General features: G+C 38.4%; 3 protein-coding genes across 3 annotated transcripts; 2 read left to right on the top strand and 1 right to left on the bottom strand.

Annotated features, from left to right (window-relative positions):
- The first annotated feature begins 537 nt into the window (after positions 1 to 537).
- Positions 538 to 5,052, top strand: LOC126693079 (tubulin alpha-3 chain). The gene is made up of 5 exons (XM_050388945.1): positions 538 to 728; positions 2,240 to 2,454; positions 2,541 to 2,740; positions 3,213 to 3,721; positions 4,626 to 5,052. The coding sequence occupies exons 1-5, from the start codon at positions 616 to 618 to the stop codon at positions 4,936 to 4,938; spliced, it is 1,350 nt and encodes a 449-aa protein (XP_050244902.1). The 5' UTR covers positions 538 to 615; the 3' UTR covers positions 4,939 to 5,052.
- Positions 5,053 to 18,059: 13,007 nt separating this feature from the next.
- On the bottom strand, positions 18,060 to 19,351 carry LOC126690890 (ethylene-responsive transcription factor ERN1-like). The gene has a single exon (XM_050386005.1). It carries the CDS (start codon positions 19,151 to 19,153, stop codon positions 18,323 to 18,325), a length of 831 nt encoding a protein of 276 aa, XP_050241962.1. The 5' UTR covers positions 19,154 to 19,351; the 3' UTR covers positions 18,060 to 18,322.
- Positions 19,352 to 21,289: 1,938 nt separating this feature from the next.
- Positions 21,290 to 23,683, top strand: LOC126691260 (uncharacterized). The gene is made up of 4 exons (XM_050386318.1): positions 21,290 to 22,105; positions 22,198 to 22,704; positions 23,260 to 23,487; positions 23,579 to 23,683. The coding sequence occupies exons 1-4, from the start codon at positions 21,290 to 21,292 to the stop codon at positions 23,681 to 23,683; spliced, it is 1,656 nt and encodes a 551-aa protein (XP_050242275.1).
- Positions 23,684 to 25,845: the final 2,162 nt, after the last annotated feature.

Raw genomic sequence — 25,845 nt, 5'->3', positions numbered from 1 at the left:
ATGGAGGTCCCAACTCCCAATCCCAAAATTGGGCATTGTTGCCTCTATTACAACAATATATCAAACAAAGCAACCATGTTAAACTTGTATAAATCCCTTATCAAAAAAAAAAAAGAAAAAAAAAAAAAACTTGTATAAATCCGTCGCTCCAAACTCAGCCATAACAATTAGTGATTCCGTATGGCTGAAATAGGAGATTGGGATACTTTTTGGCCACATTAAAAATTTGATAGGTGCCTTAATATAATAATAAAAGATTATTATTATAAATAAATGTCATAAGTTAAAATTTACTTTAAAAAACAGTTTAAAATTTATTGTCCTAACGAATTTATTTACACAAAAAATTAATTAATTAATATTTTGGCACGAATAATAAAGATGAATCATATATCAAACTATTCATAAATTGAAATTCTAATTTTTTTTTAGAAGAAAAAAAAGAAAAAGAAAAAGAAAACAAAAAGCATTTCATATGTTGACCGCCTCGCCCTTGATTTATCAGTCGTCATTTATTTATTTGATTATAATAATAAGTCATAACGTTTGGTGTTTAGCAACAAAAAAAGAGAAGCGATAACTTTTAGTTTAGTTGGGGTTGAGAGCAAACGGGAGATGAGAGAAATCATAAGCATACATATAGGACAAGCAGGGGTTCAGGTGGGAAATTCATGTTGGGAGCTTTACTGTCTCGAGCATGGAATTCATCCTGACGGAACGATGCCCAGGTCCCTCTCTCTCTCTCTCTCTCTCTCTCTCTCTCTCTCTCTCTTTCGGTTCAATCTCTGCCTCCTGCGACTTGGGTGTTATTTACATGAAACCAAACAAACCTGAATCTTCTACTTTCATAATTGTTGTATTTGTATTATGTTTTAACCAACTTCTTTTCCTTTCTTCACTTTCCTACAATTCTAATATCTCTTAATATCACTTGTATTTTCCTCCTCCTTTAACTCTACTCTGTATTTGGGGATAGATTTAAATTATAACCAATAATAACTAATCACCGGTTATTTGTGTAAAAATCACTTCTCTATTTTAACACCGCTACTCCCAAAGTTTAGCTCTTTTTCTAGTCCCTAAAATTTTTTAAAAAAAAATGAGCACCGTTGTCAGTTCACTTCTGTGAGTTCTTTTTCTGTCTATGTTTTTTTTTTTTTTTTAAGAATATTTTCTCTATGTATCTATCAGAGCATTTAGATGGTTTTGTTTTGTTTTTTTTTTTTTTTTTTAATGATGTGGTAACTTAATTTATAATTAGAAAAAAAAAATGATGTATTGGCAGGCAATCTGAAATTTGGTTTCCTTTAGCGAGTAATAATTGCGTGCTAGCTGTTATTTATTCTTAAAGGAAATGGTCCAGTGCAGCAGCGCACAGCCGTTGAACCGTTTTTCATAATGACTGTCACTTAATTAATTTCCTAATCTACATTCTACACTACGTACGGCACTCATTATTTACCTTTAACAATATGTACTTTCTCACTGTCACTGTCACTGTCACATGCATAGAGAAGTCCATGGCATTGAATTAAGGAACAATGGAAATGTGTACATGTGTTTTAAATTGTTCTATCCCTTCGGCTACACCGTGTTTTAATTTAGCTTTTCCAGTGGTGTATATCCCTTAATTTGTCAATCATAATAATTAAATTATTATTAGTAAAGCATGGAGGATTTATTATTCTCATTATTGTCACTATTTTTTATTTTTGAAGGATGCTCAATTTCTACCGATCTTATTAGTACTTATTGCTTCTCTGATGGTTCAGGCAATACACTATATATAGTTGATTCAACCAATGTAGCCTGTCTTGTTTAAAACGATAGAATTAATGAACTTGGACCTTTCTCAATGAATCACATCGTACCTAATTGTAATCAACATGGTGAACAGCATGTGTAAATTAATCCATAAATTATAGTATAAATCTAGAGTCATCAGTACTACATACATTGTTATTTGTCCTCCTAAGTCCTAACTACATGACTTCCTATATATCTTGAGTCTGCAGTGCACCATTATAATGTGCAAAAATTGCAATGACCCGCCAATAAACAGACTTTGATGGTTTGTGTGGGCATTAATTGCTTTGTTAGTTTGGTGTCATTTGGACACTGACACTGCAAAATTGCTATAACACATCACTCATTTTCCAAATAACAAAAATTCTGTATGGGGGATTTTTGATATGCACTCTTCTTCCTTGACCTAATGAGCTTTATCAACATTTTGCAGTGACACCTCAGTAGGTGTTGCACACGATGCTTTTAACACCTTCTTTAGTGAGACTGGTTCGGGCAAGCATGTGCCTAGAGCTATATTTGTTGATCTGGAACCGACTGTCATTGATGAAGTTAGGACTGGAACTTACAGACAACTTTTTCATCCTGACCAACTTATTTCTGGCAAGGAAGATGCTGCTAACAATTTTGCTAGGGGACATTATACTGGTATTTATAAATTTCTATTGTAATGTCAACTACGCTGCCTATTTCATTGGCTTATAGACCATTTATTTTATGTTGTTATGCTGCAGTTGGGAGGGAAATCGTTGACCTGTGCCTTGATCGAGTGAGAAAATTGGCTGATAATTGCACTGGTTTGCAAGGGTTTCTGGTATTTAATGCTGTTGGTGGTGGCACTGGCTCTGGTTTGGGTTCGTTGCTTCTGGAACGCTTGTCTGTAGACTACGGGAAAAAGTCAAAACTTGGCTTCACCATCTTTCCTTCTCCTCAGGTGCATTCTCAAATTATTTTATTTTATTTTTTTCTTGATGAGTTCAAATGCATTTTGGATAAACATAGCAAACGTCTTTAAATAATATTCTCTCTCCATAAATTTTTATGCAGCACCTGTCTTTTTGTATGCATGAAAGAACAGTTGTGGCTACCTTCCTATTCAAAATCTAAAGGAAACATATAGTATTAAATCTTGAGAAATGGCCACCTCTACAAATCTTTGTTTAAACAGAAAATTTCAGGTTTTCAGATAGGTGCTTTCTGAATTTTTACTAGTGTTAAAACACTAAAATGACGTTGGACCAAAAACAGGACATGGGCAGGAATTTTGGGAAGAGAGCTGTTTTTAAGACTAACAAATTAGAGAGTCTTCCCCTTTAATAGATCCTATTTAAATTAAATTTCTCTTTTTGCTCTATGGTTCTCAAATCATGCATACAAAACTCTGATACAGCAATTTAATTGTGCAGGTATCTACAGCAGTAGTGGAACCTTACAACAGTGTGCTCTCTACTCATTCTCTACTTGAACACACAGATGTGGCCGTGCTTTTGGACAATGAAGCTATATATGATATCTGCAGGAGATCCTTAGACATTGAAAGGCCAGCTTACACCAACTTAAATCGATTAATATCCCAAGTCATCTCCTCTTTGACCACTTCCTTGAGGTTTGATGGTGCCATTAATGTGGACATTACAGAGTTTCAAACAAACCTGGTACCATATCCTCGTATTCATTTTATGCTTTCATCTTATGCCCCGGTTATCTCGGCTGCAAAGGCTTACCATGAGCAGCTATCTGTTCCTGAGATCACAAGTTCAGTATTTGAGCCCTCAAGTATGATGGCTAAGTGTGATCCAAGGCATGGGAAGTACATGGCATGCTGCTTGATGTATCGTGGGGATGTTGTACCCAAGGATGTGAATGCTGCTGTTGCAACTATTAAGACAAAGCGGACAGTTCAATTTGTTGACTGGTTAGTTCTTTCATCCTTTTTGTTTTCTGATTATTAAGGAAAGTTTATTCAACCAAAAAAAAAGGTAAAAAATCTCCAAACAGTTCAAACCCAATTACAAAGCTACAAGTGGCTTACAGAGAAGAAATACCTCACACATCTAAACTTACAAATTACAATTTTATGTTATCACAAACGAAGAAATAAAATTGAAATAACCTGAAGGAATAGAACAAAACTTGCCCTCAGGTTTGCAGAGATTTTTGTTAAGTATCTTCGAACTTTTCAAAATTATTCAGATTTCAGCTTACAGTCCGCATACGAGAACATTGTTATCTTTATGTGTTTCTTGTGAATTCTCATTTGTTTCCCATCAAATATAGTTGATGTGAACATCCAAGGATTGCTCGAGTAAAACCACCTAGAAGTTGCTTCATTTTAGGTAATTTTTAGCCTAGTTGAATCCAGTAAGGCATCTATACGCCAAATTCCAGATCAATTTCCAAACATGCTATGCAAAATCACGTTTAAAATATAAATGATCCCTGCACTGAGGGTAATAATGTAAAGTTCTGAACACGAGATATCCCTTTTTGGGGCATAGACAGTTACTGTATATTATTTGTCTTGGTCCATGCACTATATGTTGCAATGTATTGGTAGTAACATTATGACATAAAGCCACTCTACTAGAAACTGCACACTTTTGTCTATAATCTGTTTGGTGAAGAAGAAACTAGGTCACTATTCTAGGAGTGTGGTTTCCTGTCATTGATGATATATATATATATATATATATATAAGTAGAGGTATCATAAATATTAAGAGGTGATAATAACGTATTTTGACTCTAGGGGAAAACATTTGATTTATCTGTCATTTCTGTTTCTTGTGATCTGAGTCACTGTCATACATGTACTTGCAGGTGCCCAACTGGTTTCAAATGTGGTATCAACTACCAGCCCCCAACAGTCGTACCTGGGGGTGATCTTGCTAAGGTTCAGCGTGCGGTTTGTATGATAAGCAACAGTACAGCTGTGGCAGAGGTTTTTTCTCGGATTGACCACAAATTTGACCTCATGTATGCCAAGAGGGCTTTTGTCCACTGGTACGTTGGTGAAGGCATGGAGGAAGGTGAGTTCTCAGAAGCCCGTGAGGATCTTGCTGCTCTGGAGAAAGACTATGAGGAAGTTGGGGCAGAAGGAGCTGATGATGAGGATGAAGGAGAAGATTACTGAAAGTCGGCTGTTGTAGCATAAAAATTCTATCCTTCTGCATCCCTATTGTGTTATTCTCCAGCTGTGGATTGTCATAATTTTATCTACGTTCTCTTGTGTGGCCAATGTTCTCAACATGTGTGCTGGTTCAGTTCTTCTGGTGGTTTTCAAATTATTTTCATCGTGTTTGATATGAGTTATCTATAAAAAGGTTAAACCCAATGTATAAAGCTCCCACGTAAGTAAGGTTTGGGAGAGGTGATTCATTGAGAATTTTAATCCTAATTGATCCTAGAGAGGCTGATTTTTTTGGGGTAAAATACGGGGATAATTATATTAATTATTAGCAATTGTGGCCCGAATAAAATGGGTACATATTTTGGCATTAGAGTCAGAGGATAAGATCTCTATAATATCAAAAGGAGGAGTTACATAATAGACAAAAGGTGCAGATTGGCAGCGGCCAAGTTTTGCAAGAGCATCAGCAATTTTGTTGGTTTCGCTGTAGCAGTGCTGCAGGTGGAACTCTTGAACTCTTGGAAAGCTCGGAAAATGTTCCTGCAATCATCCACAATAGGCTGGGTTAGCCAATTAGAAGCATTTAGGTTAGAGAAAAGGTTAATAACTTCAGATGCATCCACATTGATAAATCCTTCAAATGCATCCACATTGATAATAAATTTATCAATGTTTAAGGATCTTGCCATAGAAAGACCATCTCGTAGGGCCCACAAGCCTTTTTTAATGTTTTACACTCCCAAATTTATAGTCCCTCTTGGTGTCACTGGAAGAATTAAAACTTATTGTTTCATTAGAGTAGAAAAAGAAAATAAGTTTTGCACTATCATATTGGGTAATTATAAAATTTCTAGTTGGTGCATTTTTGTTTGTTAGAGGGTAAGAAAAAATTTCATTTTCCATTCATGGATTTAATGGTGTAATGATGTTTCCAAGGGTCAAACACCATACTCATTCATTTGGTTCTCTCAAACACGTGACAAGGGCATTCGGTGCTAGATTTGTAACATGCAATAGAGTTCCCAAGCCCTTAGACTTTCTTTTGTCCATGGCAATGAGGGAAGGTGAGACTCTCAAGACCTATTGGGACAGATATTGGAAAATGTACAATGAGATAGATGGAGATTTTGAGGACTTGGCAGTAAGAACATTTAAGGTGGGGCTCTTGATGGAGCATGAATTAAGGAAGTCACTAACAATGAAGCATGCCCTCAGCATGCACCAGCTTATGGACTGCATTGATAAGTACGAACGAGTGGAGGAAGATCAGACCTAGGGAAAGGGCAAGGTGAAGGTTTTTTCTGAAAGGAGGGATCCTCAAGGAGGAGGATACCCTAATAACCGACCTAGGAGAGATTTCCCCAACCAGATATTTTCGATGGGTGCTCAAGTGGTTAACTCATTGTTTAAAGAGCCTATTTACCAGATACTGGAAAAGATAAAAAATGAGTTGTATTTCAAATGGCCCAATAAAATGGGTAGGGACCCATCCAAGAGAAACCTGAGCCTTTATTGCCATTATCATCAGGACAAAGGACACACCACTGAAGATTGTAGGACCCTACGTGATCATTTGGGTTAACTGGTGAAGGCAGGGAGGTTAAGACAGTTCCTGCACCAATTTGCTAGTCGGTTTGGGCAACCCGAAGCTAGGTACCAGAGGGACTGAGCTCTTCGGCTAGCCCTGGGCACAATTAATATCATTTTTGCTAAACCCAGGGGTGACACTGGAATCTGCTCAAGGGTTATGTCTGTGGTCTCAGGTCTCAACTTGGAAGACGAGTTAGGCTCACAAAAAGGGCAAAGTGATGGTCATGCCCATTTTAGGTTTTTCAAAAGAAGATAAGGAGGGGATGTTCTAGCCGCATGATGATACCTTGGTGGTAACTATTCGAATCGGGGGATATGATGTAAAACGGGTCCTGGTAGACCAAGGAAGTGGAGCAGAGATTATGTACCTTGATCTATTTAAGGGGTTAAAACTTAAGCCTGAGGATTTGGAAAGGTATGACTCACCACTGGTAGGCTTTGATGGGAGATTGGTAATCCCCTACGGAATGATAAGGTTACCTGTGTAGGCTGGGCACGAGGAGGTGCAAGTTAACTTTATCGTGGTAGAGGCCTACTTCCCTTACATGGATATTCTGGCTAGACCGTGGTTACATGATTTGGGGGTAGTGTCATCAACTTTGCATCTCAAGGTCAAGTATCCCACCCAGGGAAGAGTAGGGGAGTTAGTGGGAAGTCTGGCCATGGCCAGGCAATGTCTAGTGGCGGCCATTACTCGGACTCCTGTGGATTAAGCTGTGGTGGCAGAGGAGTGAATCCCATAACAGTTAAAGGGTCCTAAAGTTGGATTGGAGATTGAGTCGTAGGAGGTATTGTCTGAAAAATTAGAAAGGATTTTGATCAGTTAGGACGAGGAGAAGTATTTTTAAGTGGGGTCACAGTTGCTATCCTTGGAGAAAGTAATGTTGGTGAAGTTTTTGGAAGATAATATTGACGTCTTTGCTTGGAGTACTAATGATGTTCCTGGAATTAATCTTGAGTTTATTTGTCACCAGTTGAATGTGAATTCCAATATGGTACCACAGAGACAACCGCCTCAGTGATCGTCTAAAGAGCACGTAAAGGCAGTAAAGGTGGAGATAAACAAGCTCAAACAAGCTGGAGCAATTAAAGAAATCTTTTACCCTAAGTGGTTGGTCAATATGATGGTAGTAAAGTAGAAGAACGGAAAATGACGGGTGTGTGTGGACTTCACAGATCTGAATAAAGTCTGTCCAAAGGATCCTTTCCTTATTCCTAGGATAGATCAGTTGGTGGATGCAACAGTTGGACATCCTCGGATGAGTTTCTTGGATGCTTTCCAGGGGTACCATCAAATCCCCTTAGCATTACCCGACCAGGAGAAGACCACTTTCCAAGATCCCATTAGCAATTTTCACTATCGGGTGATGCCTTTTGGCCTTAAGAATGCAGGATCCACTTATCAGAGAATGGTGACACGCATGTTTGAGTTACAAATTGGGAGAAATGTGGAGGCATATATTAATGACATGGTGGTAAAAAACAAGCAGGTTGAGGAACACTTGGCAAACCTAAAGGAGGTGTTTTTAGTGTTACAAGAACATAGTTTGCACTTGAATGCATCTAAGTGTTCCTTCAGGGTTGGCTTAGGAAAGTTCCTAGGCTATATGATCACGCATCAAGGAATTGAAGTTAACCCCGATAAAATTAAGGCCATTAATAATTTACAACCTCTTCGGAATCCTAAGGAGGTACAAAAGTTGACGGGAATGGCAGCAGCCTTGAATAGGTTTATCTCTCCATCAGTAGATAGGTGTTGTCATTTTTTCCAGCTTCTTCATAAGTGGAAGGACTTTCAATGAACCGAGGAGTGTGTGTTGGCCTTTGAGGAGCTCAAGCGATATTTGTCACACCCCCTTATCCTCTCTAGGCCGGAGAAGGAAGAGGTGTTATATGTATACATAGCAGTTACAAGTCATGTAGTTAGTCTGGTTCTGGTTAGGAATGAGAACGGAGTACAAAGGCCCCGGCTACTATGTTAGTAAATCCCTACAAGAAACTGAGACACGCTATCTACCCTTGGAAAAGGCGATGTTGGCCATTGTACATGCCATGAGGAAGCTCCCACATTATTTTCAAGCACATACTATGATGGTGCTTACCTAGCTCCCCCTGCAAGCACTTTTACGAAAATCAGATTACACGGGCAGGATAGCTAATTGGGGAACCATGCTGGTTGCCTATGACATTAGGTATATGCCTTATACTGCCATAAAAGGACAAGTCGTGGCAGATTTTGTGGCAAAATTTACAGAGAATATGATCGAGGATGGGAATGAGAAAATAGAGGTTAAGATGGTCCCGGCCTTTAGTGTTGCCACTTGGGAGGTGTACAAGGACAGAGCAGCTAACTGAAAAGGATCAGGAGTAGGAATTGTGTTGGTAACCCCCGAGAAGCTGGTAATGGAAAAATCACTACGATTTGGTTTTCTAGCTAAAAATAACAAAGTTGAGGATGAGGTTTTGTTGGCTGGAATGGCAATGGTTAATTAGTTGAGGGGAGAAGTCGTAGAGCTATATTCAGAATCGCGGCTAGTACTGGGCCAAGTCAATGGGGAGTTTGAAGCTCAGGATGAACGAATGCAAGGATATCTTGCTAAAGTTAGACAAGTTCAGGTCCATTTCAAGAACTTTACTCTAAAGTAGATCCCAAGGGGACAAAACTCTCATGCAGATTCTTTGGCTATGCTGGCAACTTCTCTGGGGTCAAATCTGTCTCGGGTCGTTATTGTTGAAGAGTTGGCTAGTTCTAGTCTTATGAAGCAGCCCTTGGTTTGTGTACATAAAATCCAAGTTGGGCCGAGTTGGATGGACCCCTTGGTTACTTTCTTGAAACAAGAACTGTTACCTGAGGATACGGGCGAGGTAGAGAAGATACGAAGGAAGGCTCCCCATTATTGTTATCTAAAGAATAGAAGTTGTACAAGCATTCTCATACAAGGCCATGTTTATTGTGTGTACACCCTAAGGTAGTGGATCCCTTGTTAGAGGAGTTGCATGAAGGAATATGTGAAAGTCATACAGGAGAGCGGTCTTTGGCCCATAAAGCCCTCACCCAAGGATATTGGTGGCCGAGCATGCAGAAAACTTCTTAGGATTAGGTGAGGAAGTGTGATTAGTGTCAAAGATATGCTCCAAATATTCATCAACCTGGAGGGGTTCTAAATCCACTTTCCAACCTTTGGCCATTTGCTTAATGGGGTTTGGACATAGTGGGGCCATTCCCTCGAGCCATAGGAAATTAAAGATGGCTCTTCGTCGGGATAGACTACTTTACTAAGTGGGTAGAAGCTGAACCTCTAGCCAATATCAGGGACATGGATGCTAAGAGGTTTATATGAAGGAATATCATCACTAGGTTTGGAGTCCCATACACATTAATCTCGGACAATGGTCTTCAGTTTGATAGTAAAGCCTTCCAAAGATACTGTGGGGAGTTAGGGATTAGGAACAGGTATTCTACTCCTGCTTATCCACAAGGGAATGGTTAGGCCGAGGCTACAAATAAGGCTATAGTGTTTGGGTTGAAGAAAAGGTTGGATGATGTCAAGGGAAGATGAGTGGATGAATTGCCCCATGTACTGTGGACTTATCACACCACACCCCGAAGATTAACTAGAGAGACTCCTTTTTCAATGACTTATAGGGCAGAAGCAGTAATCCTTATTGAGTCAGGGTTTCCAACCTTAAGAACTGACCAGTTCAACATCAAGGAGAATAATCACTTGCTTTCGGCTAGCTTGAATTTGGTGGAGGAAAGAAGAGAAGTGGTTGCAGTGAAGATGGCACACTATCAACAGAGGTTTAAGAATGGATATGACAAAGGAGTGAAGCTAAGGTTGTTGGGAAATTTAGACCCCGATTGATATAATTAACAAGTTTTAAACCCAAGTTATTAATTAGATTTATTATGAAAAAATCTTATTAAAACAAACAAGCATCGATATCATGTCAATATCATGCACAGCGGAAAAGTAAATAAGACAAAATATGATGACTCAGGAAAACCAATGAAACAAACTAATTTCACAATAAAAACCTGAGGGGAACCCTTCCCAAAAAACAATCCATTATAGTAAAGAGAAGTTTCAAATCTAGTACAAAGCCTTTGTCCTTAGACTCTACAATCCCCGTAGATGAATTTACAGCAGAAGCCTTCTACTGCTTCAAAACCTTTGAACTCTTCAATATATGAACGTCACCTTTTTGCACGGATCCTAGTACGTGACTAACCAATGATGCATGACTCCCAGTACGTGACTAACACACCAACTTGAAGAAGATTGTTAGCTGCAAAGTTCTTCACTTCATCAACAATGAAGATTAAGAAGCACTTGGTTACAAAACCCTACAGCGCAAAAGACGCAGTAGCTTCTTTCAGAGAGAATAAGGCATTCGGTCACCTTTTGCATGTGTTCTCCTTATATTCTCATATGTGATGGCCTTTAAAATAAGCCTTATATATGTCTAGGGTTATGAGAAAAGAAACCCTACACATACATGTCAGCATAGGCCGAAAATCAGATCTGAAAATTCTGATTTCGTAATTCTCGATAGATAGTATCTGTCAAGCAGCTGTTGAGATCTCAATAGATAGTATCTATCGAGCAGCTGTTGAGACCTCGATATATAGCTATCTGTTAGGAATCTGTCCAGCTTTAATAAACAGACCTTCTTCACTTGTTTCTTGGACAGATTTCCGTGGCTTCAATATTAGACTTGAACTCTTGTTCTTTGAATAAAACACATCCTAGATCTACCCAATTACAAGTAAAGTGCATTTTGTCAAAGGATTAGCCAATTCTAAATTGACATATATTCCTAACATCAAATCACATGTGTCCTAACAAAGGCCACTAGCCCTAGGAGATTTAGTTTTGAAAAAGGTGGTGGGGACAGCAAAGAACCCAGCCTGGGAAAAGTTAGGTCCCAACTGGGAAGGCCCGTATAGAATAACATCAGTGTCTGGTATTGGGGCTTATTATTTGGAAGACTTGGATGAAAATGTGATTCTATGTCCTTGGAATGTAAATAATTTGCAATGTTATTACTACTAATGGTATGAACTTCTTTTTTATTCATGTCTGGCTCATTTGTGCTTTACTATGTTTGCAATTGGTATCGTAATCACTTTATGCGACAAGTTTCTAAGTGTTAAACAGAACCTCGGCCTTGTTCGACTCCTCGAGTCATAAACCTTGGGTAAATTAGCATTTATGTGAAAAGTTTCTAAGTGTTAAATAGAACTTCGGTCTTGTTGTACTCCTCAGGTCACAAACCTTGGGTAAATTAACCTTTATGTGAAAATTTTTTAAGTGTTAAACAGAACCTCGGTCTTGTTCGACTCCTTGGGTCACAAACCTTGGGTAATTTAACCTATGTGTAAGAAGTTTCCAAGTGCTTTCCGAAATCTTGGTTTGGTTTGGCAACTCGGGTCACAAACCTTGGACAAGTTAACACTTATGTGGAATTTTCTAAGTATTGAATAAAGTTATAAATCTTGCTTGCTTCCTCGGGCTACAGGTATAAGGCAGATTGGTCTTTTAGCATTCTAAATCCAAAGTAAGGTAAGTGTTGCTTGAAATTTTTACTAAGTTCCAAAATATAGTTACCAATTACCCTAAGTGCCAGTCCAATAACTTTCTTAAAGTTCATGTCAGAATGAATAGGATAGTGAGGGTAATTAATTAAGTTCGTTAAAGGTTAGTATGTTATAGATAATATGAAAAAAGGGAAATAGAAAGAGATACAGATAAACAAGTTAAACTTAAACAGCTAAAAAATTATAAAATAAAGGTTGACTGTTTTCATTGAAGTTTAGGAGTTGGATTACAATAGAAGGAAATAGAGGCATCAATTAAACTTAAGCCCAATTAAAAAATTGACTAATTGTCTTTTAACCTAGGACTAAGTTATGCTGTTGTTTTTTTCTCCTTCCCTTCCTCTTTTTCTTTCTCCTTCTCCTTTTTCTTTCTCTTCAGCTAACCCACTTCAGTTGCTTCATCTGTCTCTACGTCCATAACAGCTATTAGAGGTGGTTGCTCTTGCCCTTTCTCTGTAGCAGGTGTAGTAGCTGGAGTAATGGCAAGCTAGACCAAGCCAGAAGCAAGGGCAAAGCCAGGATCAACTGAAGGCTAAGAGCGACTGGGGGCCAAGCGCAAGGCTGGAGGGTAATATACTTTATCAGGAGCCCTAAGCTCTGATTCAGTACTGACCCCAGTTGCAGTGAAGGCCTAACCCCATACCTCAAGGCAAAAGGCCCGAGCGACGTCCCTGAGTTGGGAAATCAGACTTTGGGCAATTTTAGTCATGCCCGCGTCATAGGCTACCTGCTTGGACTTAGCCTTCTCGGCATCCTTTGCCTCCTGCTGTTTTTACTGTTGTTTAACCTTCACCATGATCAAGGCCAGCTAGTTTTTAGCCTTCTTTTGTGCCTCCTAGGACTCTACAACTTGTTTTTCGTGGCCGACCAAGGTAGCTTCAGCGTTCTTTCGAAACTTCCTACCTCGGTCAGTTGGGAGAGGGTTTCTTTGAGCTTCTTATTAGCCTCTGCATGAGCCCTCTCAACTATTTCTAGCTTGCCTTCAGCCTTACGAGCCTGACCTAAAGCGTGGTCCACCCATTCCTTAGCCACAAAGGCTGCTTGCACAGACTGCAAAATTATTATAAGTCAGGATTTGTACATGTTTCATATTAATTTATTAAAAGAAGAAGGTGATTGTATACCTTGGCAAGGTCTCTCTTTAGTGACAGGAAGACCTTGTGCTTCCGGAAGGACTAGAGCTCCTACATGTCCTCACGTAAAAGGAAAGCCTTTTCTAGACATTCAGCTAAGACGCCTGACCTACCCTTTTGGGTATCCTTAAGGTTGGCATCATCCATGATAGGGCTCCTTGAACTTAGCATAAAAGAAGGCCTCCAGGCAGAGGCCTTTGGCTGCTGTTCCCCTTCAGTTCCTTTAGAGGCCTTAGAGGGAGCACTCTTCTTTTGCTGAGCCCTAGTAGTTCGGGCTTCCTTGGCAAGGGGCTATTGGGAAGAGCGTGTAACCTCTCTCTCTTCAGCATCCTCAGATCCTTTACCCCTTGTACTCTTTTCCTCTTTTTATCTGTGGCGTCTCCGAAGGATGCCCGCATAGGGGTAGGAGTTGGTGGTCTGGGGACCACAGGAACTGCTGGGGAGGCACCCCTAGCATGGGTAGTGAGCAAAGCTAGTAGGTCAAGGGTCTTCTCTTCTAGCACCATTCCTTTAGGGGTGTTGGTTGCTTCTTGGTTGGTGTTAGTCTGGGCAGGTAGTGGACGGTGAAGGAAAGGGCCGAGAAGATCTTTGAAATCCTCTTGTTGGTAACAGACCTTGAAGTATTTATCTGTGACTTCCTGGGTGGGCTCTAAGGTATGCTCCCTGATTTCGTCATCTGAAGGAATAGGCTGCTCTTGGGAGTAAAGGAGTTTGGTTATGAGTGAGGTTGGGAGTTGAGCGTCTTAAGTTCTGGGTGGAGGAGGCTTTGTTGTTAGGAAACCAAGAATTGCTATGTGAACTGAAGCTAGCCTTGGGTCCTTAGCTTTGATTACGTATTTGGGGCTTTGGAAATGCTTGAAGATAGGCTTGAATCCAAGGATCACATGCACCACTCGAAGCTAGCTGTCCTTGTGAAGAAAAATTTCTGACCTGAGGATTCGGTTTAGCTCAGGAAAATTTACGAGGCTCTTGTTCGAGACGGTGTGATATTCGTTTGCGAGTAAACATGCAACACACACAATATATTAGGAAGAATCTTGTGAAAGTTTTTCCTTTATATAAATAAGAAAATCCTAGGTGCATCTAATGTCTGTGGGAACCATAGTTGGTTCCCCATCATGCCAGTCTCCCGAGACGATGAGGAAATCCTCGTCCATACCCTTATTTGATTTCGACATACACGAAATTAACCTAACAGCTGGGACTTTACATTTGATGTAGTAGTTGGTCTCTTTCCCTTTTTTTCCCTTTTTAACAGTTACATACCCAATTCACGCCATGCCATGTGAGATTGGTCCCCATCTTACGGTTTATCATGTCTACGCTACCAAGGACTCTAAAGACGTTGGGGGTACATTAGGTGGGAGTCAACCTATAGTTCATAAGGAAGTCCCTGGTAAACCTACCCATGGGAATTTCCATCCCGACTTTTATGAAGGCGATCATCGGAATTACTACCGAGCCAGAAGGCCTGTTCATGACCAACCATTCGCCTAATTCACAGTGTTGGAGTTCAACACCTTTAGGAATCCTATATTAAGCCTTAAAGGCATCCATGCCTTTGAGAGTATCTACTAACTTAGCAAATCTACCCATGGAGGCTTATGGTGAGCCCTAAAGGCAGCCATGCCTTCGGTAACAAAGAATCTACGTATAAAAATAAAGGAATTTGGACGCACCTACAGACAATAGAAGAATCTCTCCTCGGACTGCTGCTTCAACGAAAAATTGCGAAATGAATAAATGTGGCAAAGTTATCTCCAGCCCCTCCTTATATAGAGGTGAAAAGTGAGCGATAAATTTCTTGCTCATAAATTAGGGTAAATAAGGACTATAGGATCACCATCTCACTGTGGAATGTGGGTAGACAAGTAGCTGCCTGACATAATAAATGACGCATTGTGGATACAAAAGCGTCAGGATCGTGCTAAGAACAGGTGAAAAGACATTACCACATGGGAAAGCGTTTGGCACGTATTAGTTGGGGTAGTATTACTAAAACCTTACATGTTGCCTTAGAGGCAATAGCAAGATTTTAGGGGGCTATTGTGGGGACTTAAGGATCGAGGAAGGGTTGCACAATTGTAGCCTTCATTCGTTCCTCATGTAAGAGCATTTATAGCCCAAGGAGTGGGCTTGCCTGAGGAGAAGTTGGGAAGAGACAGAACATCTTTTGGAAATATAAGGGTGAGAGGGGTGCCTCAAGGGAGAAACAGGATATTTTTTGGAGATCTCTTGTAAAGTCGCACCTACTCCTTTGCATTAAATGGCTAGCAATAGTTTTATCAGCTACACTAATGAGGAAGTGACCTGAACAATAGATCCACAACTAAGTGCATCCTTCTACCACCTTCACTAAACGTCTAATGGGACAAGTGTCCTAATAAGGGTTGGGAGGATTGTAGATGGAGGGCTAGGATGCAAGAAGCCTAAGAATATATAAAGGAAAGGAACTTCCAGATAAAAAAGGAGAAAAGGTGAAGGGAAAAAGATTAGAGCTAGAACAGTGACTGAGAAAAAGAGAACAGTGTAGTTGCACAAGAACACTGTCCTCGGGCAAATTTGTAAAGAATTATCAATATACTTAGCCATTAACTTTCACTTACTTCTTCTTTATCTGTGTCCTTGGGTGAAGCCCAACTTGTTTCATCCCACTCTCTTTACAAATATCTATTGGTTTGGGCCAAGTCAGGTAGTACCAATTTCACCAATCTAGGCAGGTTTAGGCCACCAGAACCTGTGCTCTTACAATAATAATAATAATAATAATAATAATAATAATAATAATAATAATAATAATATCTTATTATGTTAATATTGCATCAGTATACTCGATCTTTTAGCTAGTTAGATTTAGATCCTCTAGATTTTCTAAGGTACTTTACTAAATAAATTTACTTAAATCAACCATTTTTAATGATTTAATGGCCTAGATTTTGCCATGTCAGCATTCCACTAACAATAATCTTAATTGTTTTTTTTTGTAATATTATTATATTATTTTAAGAGTATTGTTAGTAGAATGCTGACATGACAGAATTTAGACTCTTTAGTCATAAAAGAATGGTTAAAATTTAAGGAAATCTATTGGTAGAATGCTCTAGAAAATTTAGAGGATCTGAATCTAAACTTTAGAGGTGTAATTTGCAATTTATCTTTATTATTATTATTATTATTATCACTCAAAGGAAGAGCAACTGCATACCTTAAATATTTTACATTGAAAGGACCGCAACTAGACATGGCAAAACGGGCGGGTCGGGTCGGGTTTGGGTTGGGTCAATTGGGTTGCAGGTCAAACACGGGTCACTTTAAACGGGTTAAAAACGGGTTCGGGTTCGGGTCAATCAGGTTGCGGGTCGGGTCGGGTTGACCCTTATTTTTCACATGATTTTTTTTTTTAAAAGAAAACGACATGTATTTGTCTTTTAGAAAATCATGCAACAAATTACTTGATGTAAAATGCACTACTTTGAATTCACCACTTATATTAAGAATGAATTATACTTATTAATACTTATTCAATAATTTTAAAATTATACAAATCCTAACATTGCTATGTAAAACAAAATAACACAAAGATAAGTAAAACAAATACACAAGTTTTATTTCTACACAATATCAACATCCCAAAATATAAAACAAAATTACAAATGACTTATTGGATAATTCATTTGACAAATAATAAAAACATATAAGAAATTTACAATCTTGAAAATTAATTTTATAATCTATTTTCAATTGTGGTTGGCACTCTATTTTAATTTGAGATATATATTAAAGTTTAATTGTTTACTTATTTATACATAGTCTCTTTTATGAATATCATATCATTGTTAAGCAACACACACACTCTAGGAAATATCATAATTTATTTTGAAAAGCTGTTTATTTTGGACATAAATTGTTAAAAAAAGGTCTAAGCATTCATAATTTATGTTAATTTGATACTTTGGCTTCACTATTTTCACACTTATGAATATTTTTCACACATGTCTACAATTTTAAATCTATGTTTTTAACTGTACTGTAATCAGATTATCTTGGCATGTACTTTACTATTTGATATCTAAAAATCTTTACTCATTACAGAATGCTCAATCATTTATCTTTCAATTAATTTGCATACTGTTATGTAAATGTCTCAATTGTTTCCTTAAATCTCAGAACAAACAATTAAACCAATATTGTCTTAATTTTATTATTTTTTTTACCAAAAAAAAAAATTAAAAATGATTCGGGTTTGGGTCGAGTCGCGGGTCAGGTTGACCTGCAAAAAACACAAGTCGGGTCACGGGTCAACCCATTTTACTTTGGGTCAAAAAAATCAGATTTGGGTCAAGTATTTCTCAAGTCGGGTCAGGTCAGAAAATTCTAACCTGTTTTGCCATATCTAACCGCAACTTTGCAGTTGCTGGCTAGAGAGTGTAGGGCCCTCGAAAATTGAAAATTCCTTATTTGAGCTGTAAGAGGATGCAATTTGTTTTTAATAATGGGTACAAGAAATTGATGACATCTGTGTGCACTTCCCTGAGAATTCCTTATTTATTTTTTTTTAGGAGAGAGGAATTTAAAATCTTTGATGTCACTTTTAATAATATTAGAATGTGCTACCTAGTTGATCTTTTGGCGTATAGAGAGATTTCAAACATTAGGAAGTAAGAGAACATTTAAATTTAATCAACATGATGGTGACTTTGAATATTCACCCCCAAAAAAAAAAAAAAAAAAAATACTAATAAATGAATATGATTAGTTAGACTTTATAGTTTATATAGAGAGTGAAGATCGAGAAGGCCTGTCCAAATCATTAGACTTTATAGGTCTAACATCTCTATGCGTTTTTTCTGTCGGTATTTTCAAAACAAAAAATTACAAGTCTGACAAACATAAATTTCATCTTTTATAAGTTATAACTAAATTTCTTTTTATGTAATCTTGCATCCCATCCCCAACCATACCCCATTTCATGGGATTAAATTAAAGGAAACACAAAAAAAGAAAAAGAAGGCTAGTAATAAGCAAGAACAATATCTTTTAAAGGCCATTAAAACGATCAAATTTAGCTGAACAATGAACATGATGGTGGAAGATCCCATAACTCTTCAGCAGAATCATGAACAGCTTCCATATACTCATGCACCCCATTCATTGCATATAGCGAAGCTGATATCTGTCTTTCAACTTTCATCCTTTCAAATTCCGAAATCTCCAACTCGGCTGTGTCTGTGTCAGGCAAAGTTAAATTCTTTGGCAAATCCAACGCTTCTTGAGTAAACAAAAATCGATCAAACCCAAGTCCGAAACCGCATGAAGGATCAGATTGAGAAGAACCCAACTCAAATTCCTCTCTGCAGTTGCTTAAATCTGGTTTGTATGCATCATCAAACAACCGGAAATCTTGATTGGAAAGAGAGTTAACACAGTTGCTTGTGGAAGTAGTGGAACTACTACAAGTACTAGTAGAAGTACTAATAGTGGGAGTAACAGTGGGAGTACTACTAGTACTAGAGGCATCAACATTAACCTGTTGTTCTATGGCTCCCTTTTTGTTTTTGAGGAGATTTCGAATCCTACAGGCGAGAGGAGAATCCAAAGACACATGGGTAATGAAGTTGGTGCGAGTATTTGATCCGCGAAGAAGGCAAGCGGCTTCATCATAAGCTCGGGCAGCCTCTTCAGCGGTCTCAAATGTGCCAAGCCACATCCTTATCTTCTGTGTGGTGTCTTTAATCTCAGCTACCCATCTCCCAGAAGGCCTTTGCCTCACTCCAACAAACTTGTTTGTGTTACTAGTGCTTCTGTTCCTTACCTTGAACTTGCTATCTTTGCTGATGGGAATGCCTGCTTTTTTATGCTGTGTAGTCCTTTGTTGTTGGAACTGGATCTCCATTGCAAATTGTCCACAATAGAATAATTAAGGAGGGTTGAGATATAGGGGTGGTGATTTAAAGAAGGGAGACAAAAAAAGAAAAAGAAAGAAGGATCTGTTTTAGCTCTATAAGGTAGTGGAGAGCTCGTCTACATGTTCTTATTGTTTGAATGTTAATTTATGGATTGGAGGTCGGAGTTTTCTATAAGCAATTTGGTCTTTAAGAGTATCACAGGCTCATTCGCAGGTGTTTGTTTCTACTTGTCATCTAATGATATTATTATACACATTGTGGACAAATCATCACTTAATTAATTCAGTAATCTTCCTAAAAGAAAAAAAATCAGTTAATTGATTCTTTTTTCTCTTTCTAATATACCCTTGCTTTGACTTTTATCAAATGACCAATCTACCCTCATATTTTGTTTGTATCAAAAGAACTGATAAAAGTAAAACAAAGTCATGAACCCCAATTCCTTCAAACTAAGACATATAATTATAGAACATATATCCTGCATTAGTCATTTTCACCTAGTAAATAGAGTAGTACTCCAACAGAAAAGAAAACTCTTTTTTTTTTTTTTAATTAATAATAATAATAGAATTTGAAAATTATAAGCTTGGTACGTCATAGTTTTATTTGTATTATCAAGTGGAAACACCAATAAGTTTATATTTAGTATAGACGGAATTCAAATTTAAATATTAAGGGATAATTACACATAACCCACCTGTGATTTGGGTGAAAATCACTTTGCCTACCCGTGGTTTGAAAAGTATCACTTAACCCACTTGAGGTGTGTTTCCATCACTCTCCGTAACCCACCTTGGTCTCTGCCGTTACAAAAATACCTTTTAACCCCAAAACAGAACATAATGCGAATCAAAACACCCAAAACTCAAACACTTTTCGAGAGAGAGACCCAAGGTGCGATCAGCTTGTTCTTCGTGGTTTGGAGCGTCTGGAGAGAGAGAAAACACTTTTTTTGCATCATCGAAGTTAGGCAAGGTATGTGTGACTGCTGTTCATCTGCATTTGGGTTCTTGATGTCGTTTTTTTATCGTGACCCACCCATGTAGTTAGGTTTTGCTGTTCATTTGCACATTAAATCTTTTTTTTGTATGTTAAATGTGCATTTTGCAATTTATATGTAGAATCGCTTAGGATGTAGCTAATGTACTGCTATGGTTGTTTATATAATGCATATACCTGAAAGAATCAAGTTTATTTGTCAATGATTGCACTTGTTTGTGAACTGTGGGTAGTGTTGGTCCCTATGAATTTGTTGGGAATCTAGTTTTGCATATGCTTTATGTGGTCCTTTGTCCGTGTGTTGTTGTCTCTTTTGGCTTATTGTCATTTTCTGCATGTCAGTGTGTAAACAAACTACTTATTTTAATTGCAGATGGTTGACTTCACATTTGACATTGAAATTCATGTTGGGAGATGTTTTGTGGAGGAGTCAACCATACAATATGTGGGTAGGTCTGTACGTTTACTGACAGAGATTGACCCTGACAAGTTGAGTTACCTTGAAATTTGGGATTTATGCCATCTAGTTGGTGCCCCTAAAGAACACAGTAGATATAAGTATTTACTTCCTGAAGGTGATCTACAGCATGATTTAAGAGACATAGAAACAGATGCAAATGTCCTAAACATGACTACCCTTCATAGGACATGGCCTGCTAAAAAAATCATAATCTATACTGACATAGATGTGGAGCCACTGGCAGTTGAGTATCTTGATGGAGGGGGAGTGGCAGATGGTGTAGGTGGTGATGCAGCAAAGGTTGAAATAGATTTGGATAGTGATTATGATGAAGATGATGAGAATGATGATGAAGAAGATGTTGAGGATGTTGAGATTGATGCAAGAGATGAAGAACAGAATGTTGAAGGAGATGATGATGATTGGCTAAATGAAGGCCTAGAGGGGGATGACTTTGGCGATGATATATTTACTGCTCAAAACTCAGCTCCACAAGGTTCTGCTCCCAATATAGCCCCAGAATCAAGCAATGCACCCCACACAGCCCCAGAATCAAGCAATGCATTCCATGCAGACCCTGAGTGGGCTAAGCCAGCCCTTGAGGATGACCTGGTAAGCATGGATGGGTCTGATGATGAGCAGGTACCTGAGCAAGTAGAGTGACATGAGAAATGTTGTACTGAAGAAGGAGATGAAGTTCCCTAATGCAAAGGTGTTCAGAGCTGCTTTGAGGGAATATACAATCAAAAAACCTATTGACATCAAATTCAAGTTTAATGAGAGGACCAAGATATCAGTTCACTGCAAGAATGGGTATGGGTGGAGATGTTATGCATCTCAAATAAGTGGAGAGCTAACATTTCAAATTAAGACATTGATTGATGACTGTACTTGCCCCAAGTCTTTTAAAAACAGCCAAGCAACATCAGCTTATGTTGCTAAGAGGTTCATTGAGGATTTTAGCAAAAATCCAAATTGGGAGGTGAGTGGTGTACACAACCATGTGATGCAAAATTTATCTGTTGACCTAAGTATAAACCAAGTGTATAGGTTAAAGAGAAAGGCAAAGAATTTGATAAATGGAGATGAGCAACTGCAATATGGTGTCCTTAGGGACTATGCACAAATGATAACCACTGTAGACAAGGGGAGTAGGGTTATACTGCAGATAGAAATGGCTGATGAGACTTCCCAGCCAAAATTTAAGAAGATGTATGTTAGGTTCAATGCTCAGAAGGTAGGATTTTTAGGTGGATGCAAGCCATTTATAGGTTTAGATGGTTGTCATATAAAGCACAGATTTGGTGGGCAAATCTTATCTGCCACTGCCAATGATGCAAATGACAACATTTTTCCAATAGCCATGGTTGTTGTGGAACAAAAAACTAGAGAGTCTTGGATATGGTTTTTGGAAATTTTTGCTGATGATATAGGGAGGCCAGAAGAGTTTCAGTTGGTCTTCATTTCTGATAGGCAAAAGGTATGCAAGTTTTGTTTTGTTTAGTTACACTTGAATAGTTTACTTTGTTTGCTGAACTAACTTGTTTTTTTTGTTTGTTTGCTTATTTGCAGGGGCTTATACTTACAATAGAGACACTGTTCCCTACTGTGGAGCATAGATACTGTGTGAAACACATCTACAATAATTTCAAAATTGATCACAAGAGATTGGAGCTGAAGGATGCATTGTGGAGGTGTGCTGCTGCCACAACAGTAAGGGAGTTTGAGAGATGCATGCAGTACATAAGGGATTTTGATGAAAAGGCATATGAGTATCTTGCAAACATTGCACCTGCACAGTGGACAAGGTCACACTTTACTCCCAGGGCCTTAACAGATTGTTTGGTAAATAATTTGAGTGGGTCTTTTAATGCAATGATATTGAAGTCTAGGGACAAGCCTATCTTTGCAATGTTGGAGTGGATTAGGGTTAGACTTATGACTAGGTTTTACACAAAAAGGAAAGGGATACAGAAGTATGCTGGAAAGTTGTATCCAAGCATACAAGATAGGTTGGAGAAATTGAAGGTTGAAAGTCAGTCATTTAGTGCTACCCCAGCTGGCAGTTTCCTTTATGAGGTAGGCAGTCAGTATGAGAGGCATGTAGTTGATTTGGTGAAGAAAACATGTAGCTGTAGGTCTTGAGATTTAAATGGCATTCCTTGCAAACATGCCATAACAGCCATTTATACAAACATTGAGACACCAGAAGACTATACCCACCCATGCTACTTCAAAGAAACTTACATGGAGATATACAAGGAGGTACTTCCTTCCATGCGTGGCCAGTCAGAATGGGCTGAGACTGGACAACCTACTCCCCTGGCACCTCACATATACAAACCACCAGGCAGACCACCCAAGTAAAGAAAGAGGACTTCTGATGAGCCTAGGAACCCTCACAAAGCAAGTAGGCTGAACAAACCCGTAAGATGTGGGAAATGCAAAAAGGAAGGGCATAACTCAAGAGGGTGCAAGGCTGGCATCACTGGGGAGACACCATGGCAGAGGAGACAGAGACTTCAAAGAGAAAAAGCTGTAAGTAATTAGGATTTAAATGGCAAAAAAAAAAAAAAAAAAAACTTGTTTTTAAACTTACAATAAACACTGTATTGAAACTGGGTTTTGTTGCAGGCAAGGGGAGGGGTGCCTGCACCTAGATCTGCACCTCAGCCTGCACCCCAGCCATCATACCAGCAACCTACCCAGACCTACAACATAATGTCTGCCACTCAGCCTTCATCCTCACAGCAAGGAAATCAACCTAGGCCATCTCACAGGAGAGCAGGATGGTTCTCTTCCTCACAACTAGAGTTTCACACACCTAGGGAGACTTGGGATACCTTACCAAGTTCTTCACAGGTAACTTAGTTGAGTAGCCTCTTTCTCTTTCCTGGATGGTTGTGTAGACTGGGATATTTTTTAACAAGTGGATCTATTTTTTATTTTGTAGCCTTCACATGCAAATAGGAGTACTGGTGGTGAGAGGACTAGAGGACAGCTTGCTGCACAAAGGCCACCAAAAATGAATTCAGTGGGTGGAAAGAGGAAAGAGTAATGGCAAGAAATGAATGAAGCTAGTGGGTACACATGCCAGCATTGGGAGTAAAGCTAGTGGGAACATGTGGGCCTTTTTGTTTTTTTGTGAAGACCAATGTTGGCTTTTTGTAATTATCAATTAGTGTAAAAAACAATCACCTTGTTTTGAGCAATTATATGTATGTGTATAGATGTGTATATATATATATATATATATATATGTAGCTGGCCTTGGAATGTGATTTTTTGTAATTAAGGTACAATACACTCCAGGTTGTTATATAGAAGTTGTGGTATTACAGTTTGTATGGAACAATATTTGTCCAAACTAGATTATATGAAAGTTTATTTATTGCTACTACAGATTGTGTCCAAGTATATTTTTCCAATATAGTGTATGAAAGTTTTTATTGTGGAATGGTTGTTATGGTATGTACAGCCAAATTATATGGAAGTTTATTTATTACTACTACAGATTGTGTCCAAGTATATTTTTCCAATATAGTGTATGGAAGTTTTTATTGTGGAATGGTTGTTATGGTATGCACAAGTCATTGATAATTGACCAATACTTCTTTCATTATATGCCCACAGACTAGTGGCATGACCAATATTTCTTCCATTGAATGGTTTTTATGATATGCACAAAATACTCAATAATTGACCAATTCTTCATTCATTGACACATCAAAACATTACATCAGTAGGCTAGTGCTATTACAATGCAAATTCATTAACACCATTGCCATAACTATCTCTACTAACCAATTAACTACTTCAGGACAACAATCTAGGTCTCTTCACTCCAAAGAACTCAATTGAGCCAAAACACAACAACATAACAATAACAAAAAAGATCCATGACAAAATGCATGCAGACTTACACATTCTTTGCTTCTCTTCAGCAAACATGGCTTTTTCCTTAGCTTGTGCACAGACAGCTCGAGCCTTTCTCTCCCTCTCCTTCGCTTTGGCTTCCTCTTCAAGAGCCTTTTCTGCCATTTGCCTAGCTTCTTTTGCCGTTTCCAGAGCTGTCCTTTCCCTCTCATTGGCAAGTTGGAGAGCACTCTGAAGCCTAGACATCTTCTCTAGAGCCAAAGGTGCAATTTCATTCCCACGAGGACAGATTGGGTTATCAATCCAAACAAAGAAAGGACACTTAGGACCAACCTTATAACGGCTACAACCCAAGAACCTCCTCCCAAAATTGTACAAACTCAAACTTGTTCTCAAAACACAAGTCTGGTCATTGCACACATGTCCGCATGAACCCGAGAAATTACCACTTGATGAAGACATATCAACATAACACGATTCTTGGGAAGTACAAATTTAGACATTCACACAGTAAGTTCACACTTGAACAAAATCTGAAACCCTAAATCAAGAACAGACCCAAATGCAGATGAACAGCAGTCACACATACCTTGCCTAGCTTCGATGATGCAAAACAAGTGTTTCTCCCTCTCCAGACGCTCCAAACCACGAAGAACAAGCTGATCGCACCTTGGGTCTTTCTCTCGAAAAGTGTTTGAGTTTTGAGTGTTTTGATTCGCGTTATGTTCTGTTTTGGGGTTAAAAGGTGTTTTTGTAATGGCAGAGACCGAGGTGGGTTACAAAGAGTGACGGAAACACACCTCAGGTGGGTTAAGTGATACTTTTCAAACCACGGATAGGCAAAGTGATTTTTGCCCAAACCACAGGTGGGTTATGTGTAATTATCCCAAATATTAAATTACTTTAATAGTTGAAATAACTTGAACCCATGTAGAAAACTTAGTTTCGAACATAAAAAATAGGTTTAACAAGGGATGAATTGCCAAGATCCAACATTAATAGAAAAGGAAACGAGTTTAATATTATTGAAAAGAATATGGGTGGTAACACAAATTTTACAATATAATGTTTACAAAATACATTAATTTTTAAGCCCAACATAAAAATATAATTAAGAAATTTATTCATTATGGTATTGGTGTAATATTAATCAAATTTATTCTCATGTAAATTTATTTTAGTAAAAATTGATATAACATGTTTCCTGTTGAATACTTAACACTGTAAGGACATTAAAGGTAATTTGGGTACTCTATCCAAGGCCCACCCAGCGTGGTTAAGGGATGCTCACGACTGTCTTGTCTCTCCAAGTCAAACGTTTGAAGAAGAAACTCGTGAAGGCAC

This window comes from Quercus robur, chromosome 7, assembly GCF_932294415.1.
Source record: "Quercus robur chromosome 7, dhQueRobu3.1, whole genome shotgun sequence".
NCBI classification, from domain to species: Eukaryota; Viridiplantae; Streptophyta; class Magnoliopsida; order Fagales; family Fagaceae; genus Quercus; species Quercus robur.
The sequence above is the reverse complement of the archived record's forward strand: the minus strand, read 5'-3'. Positions and strand labels throughout refer to the sequence as shown.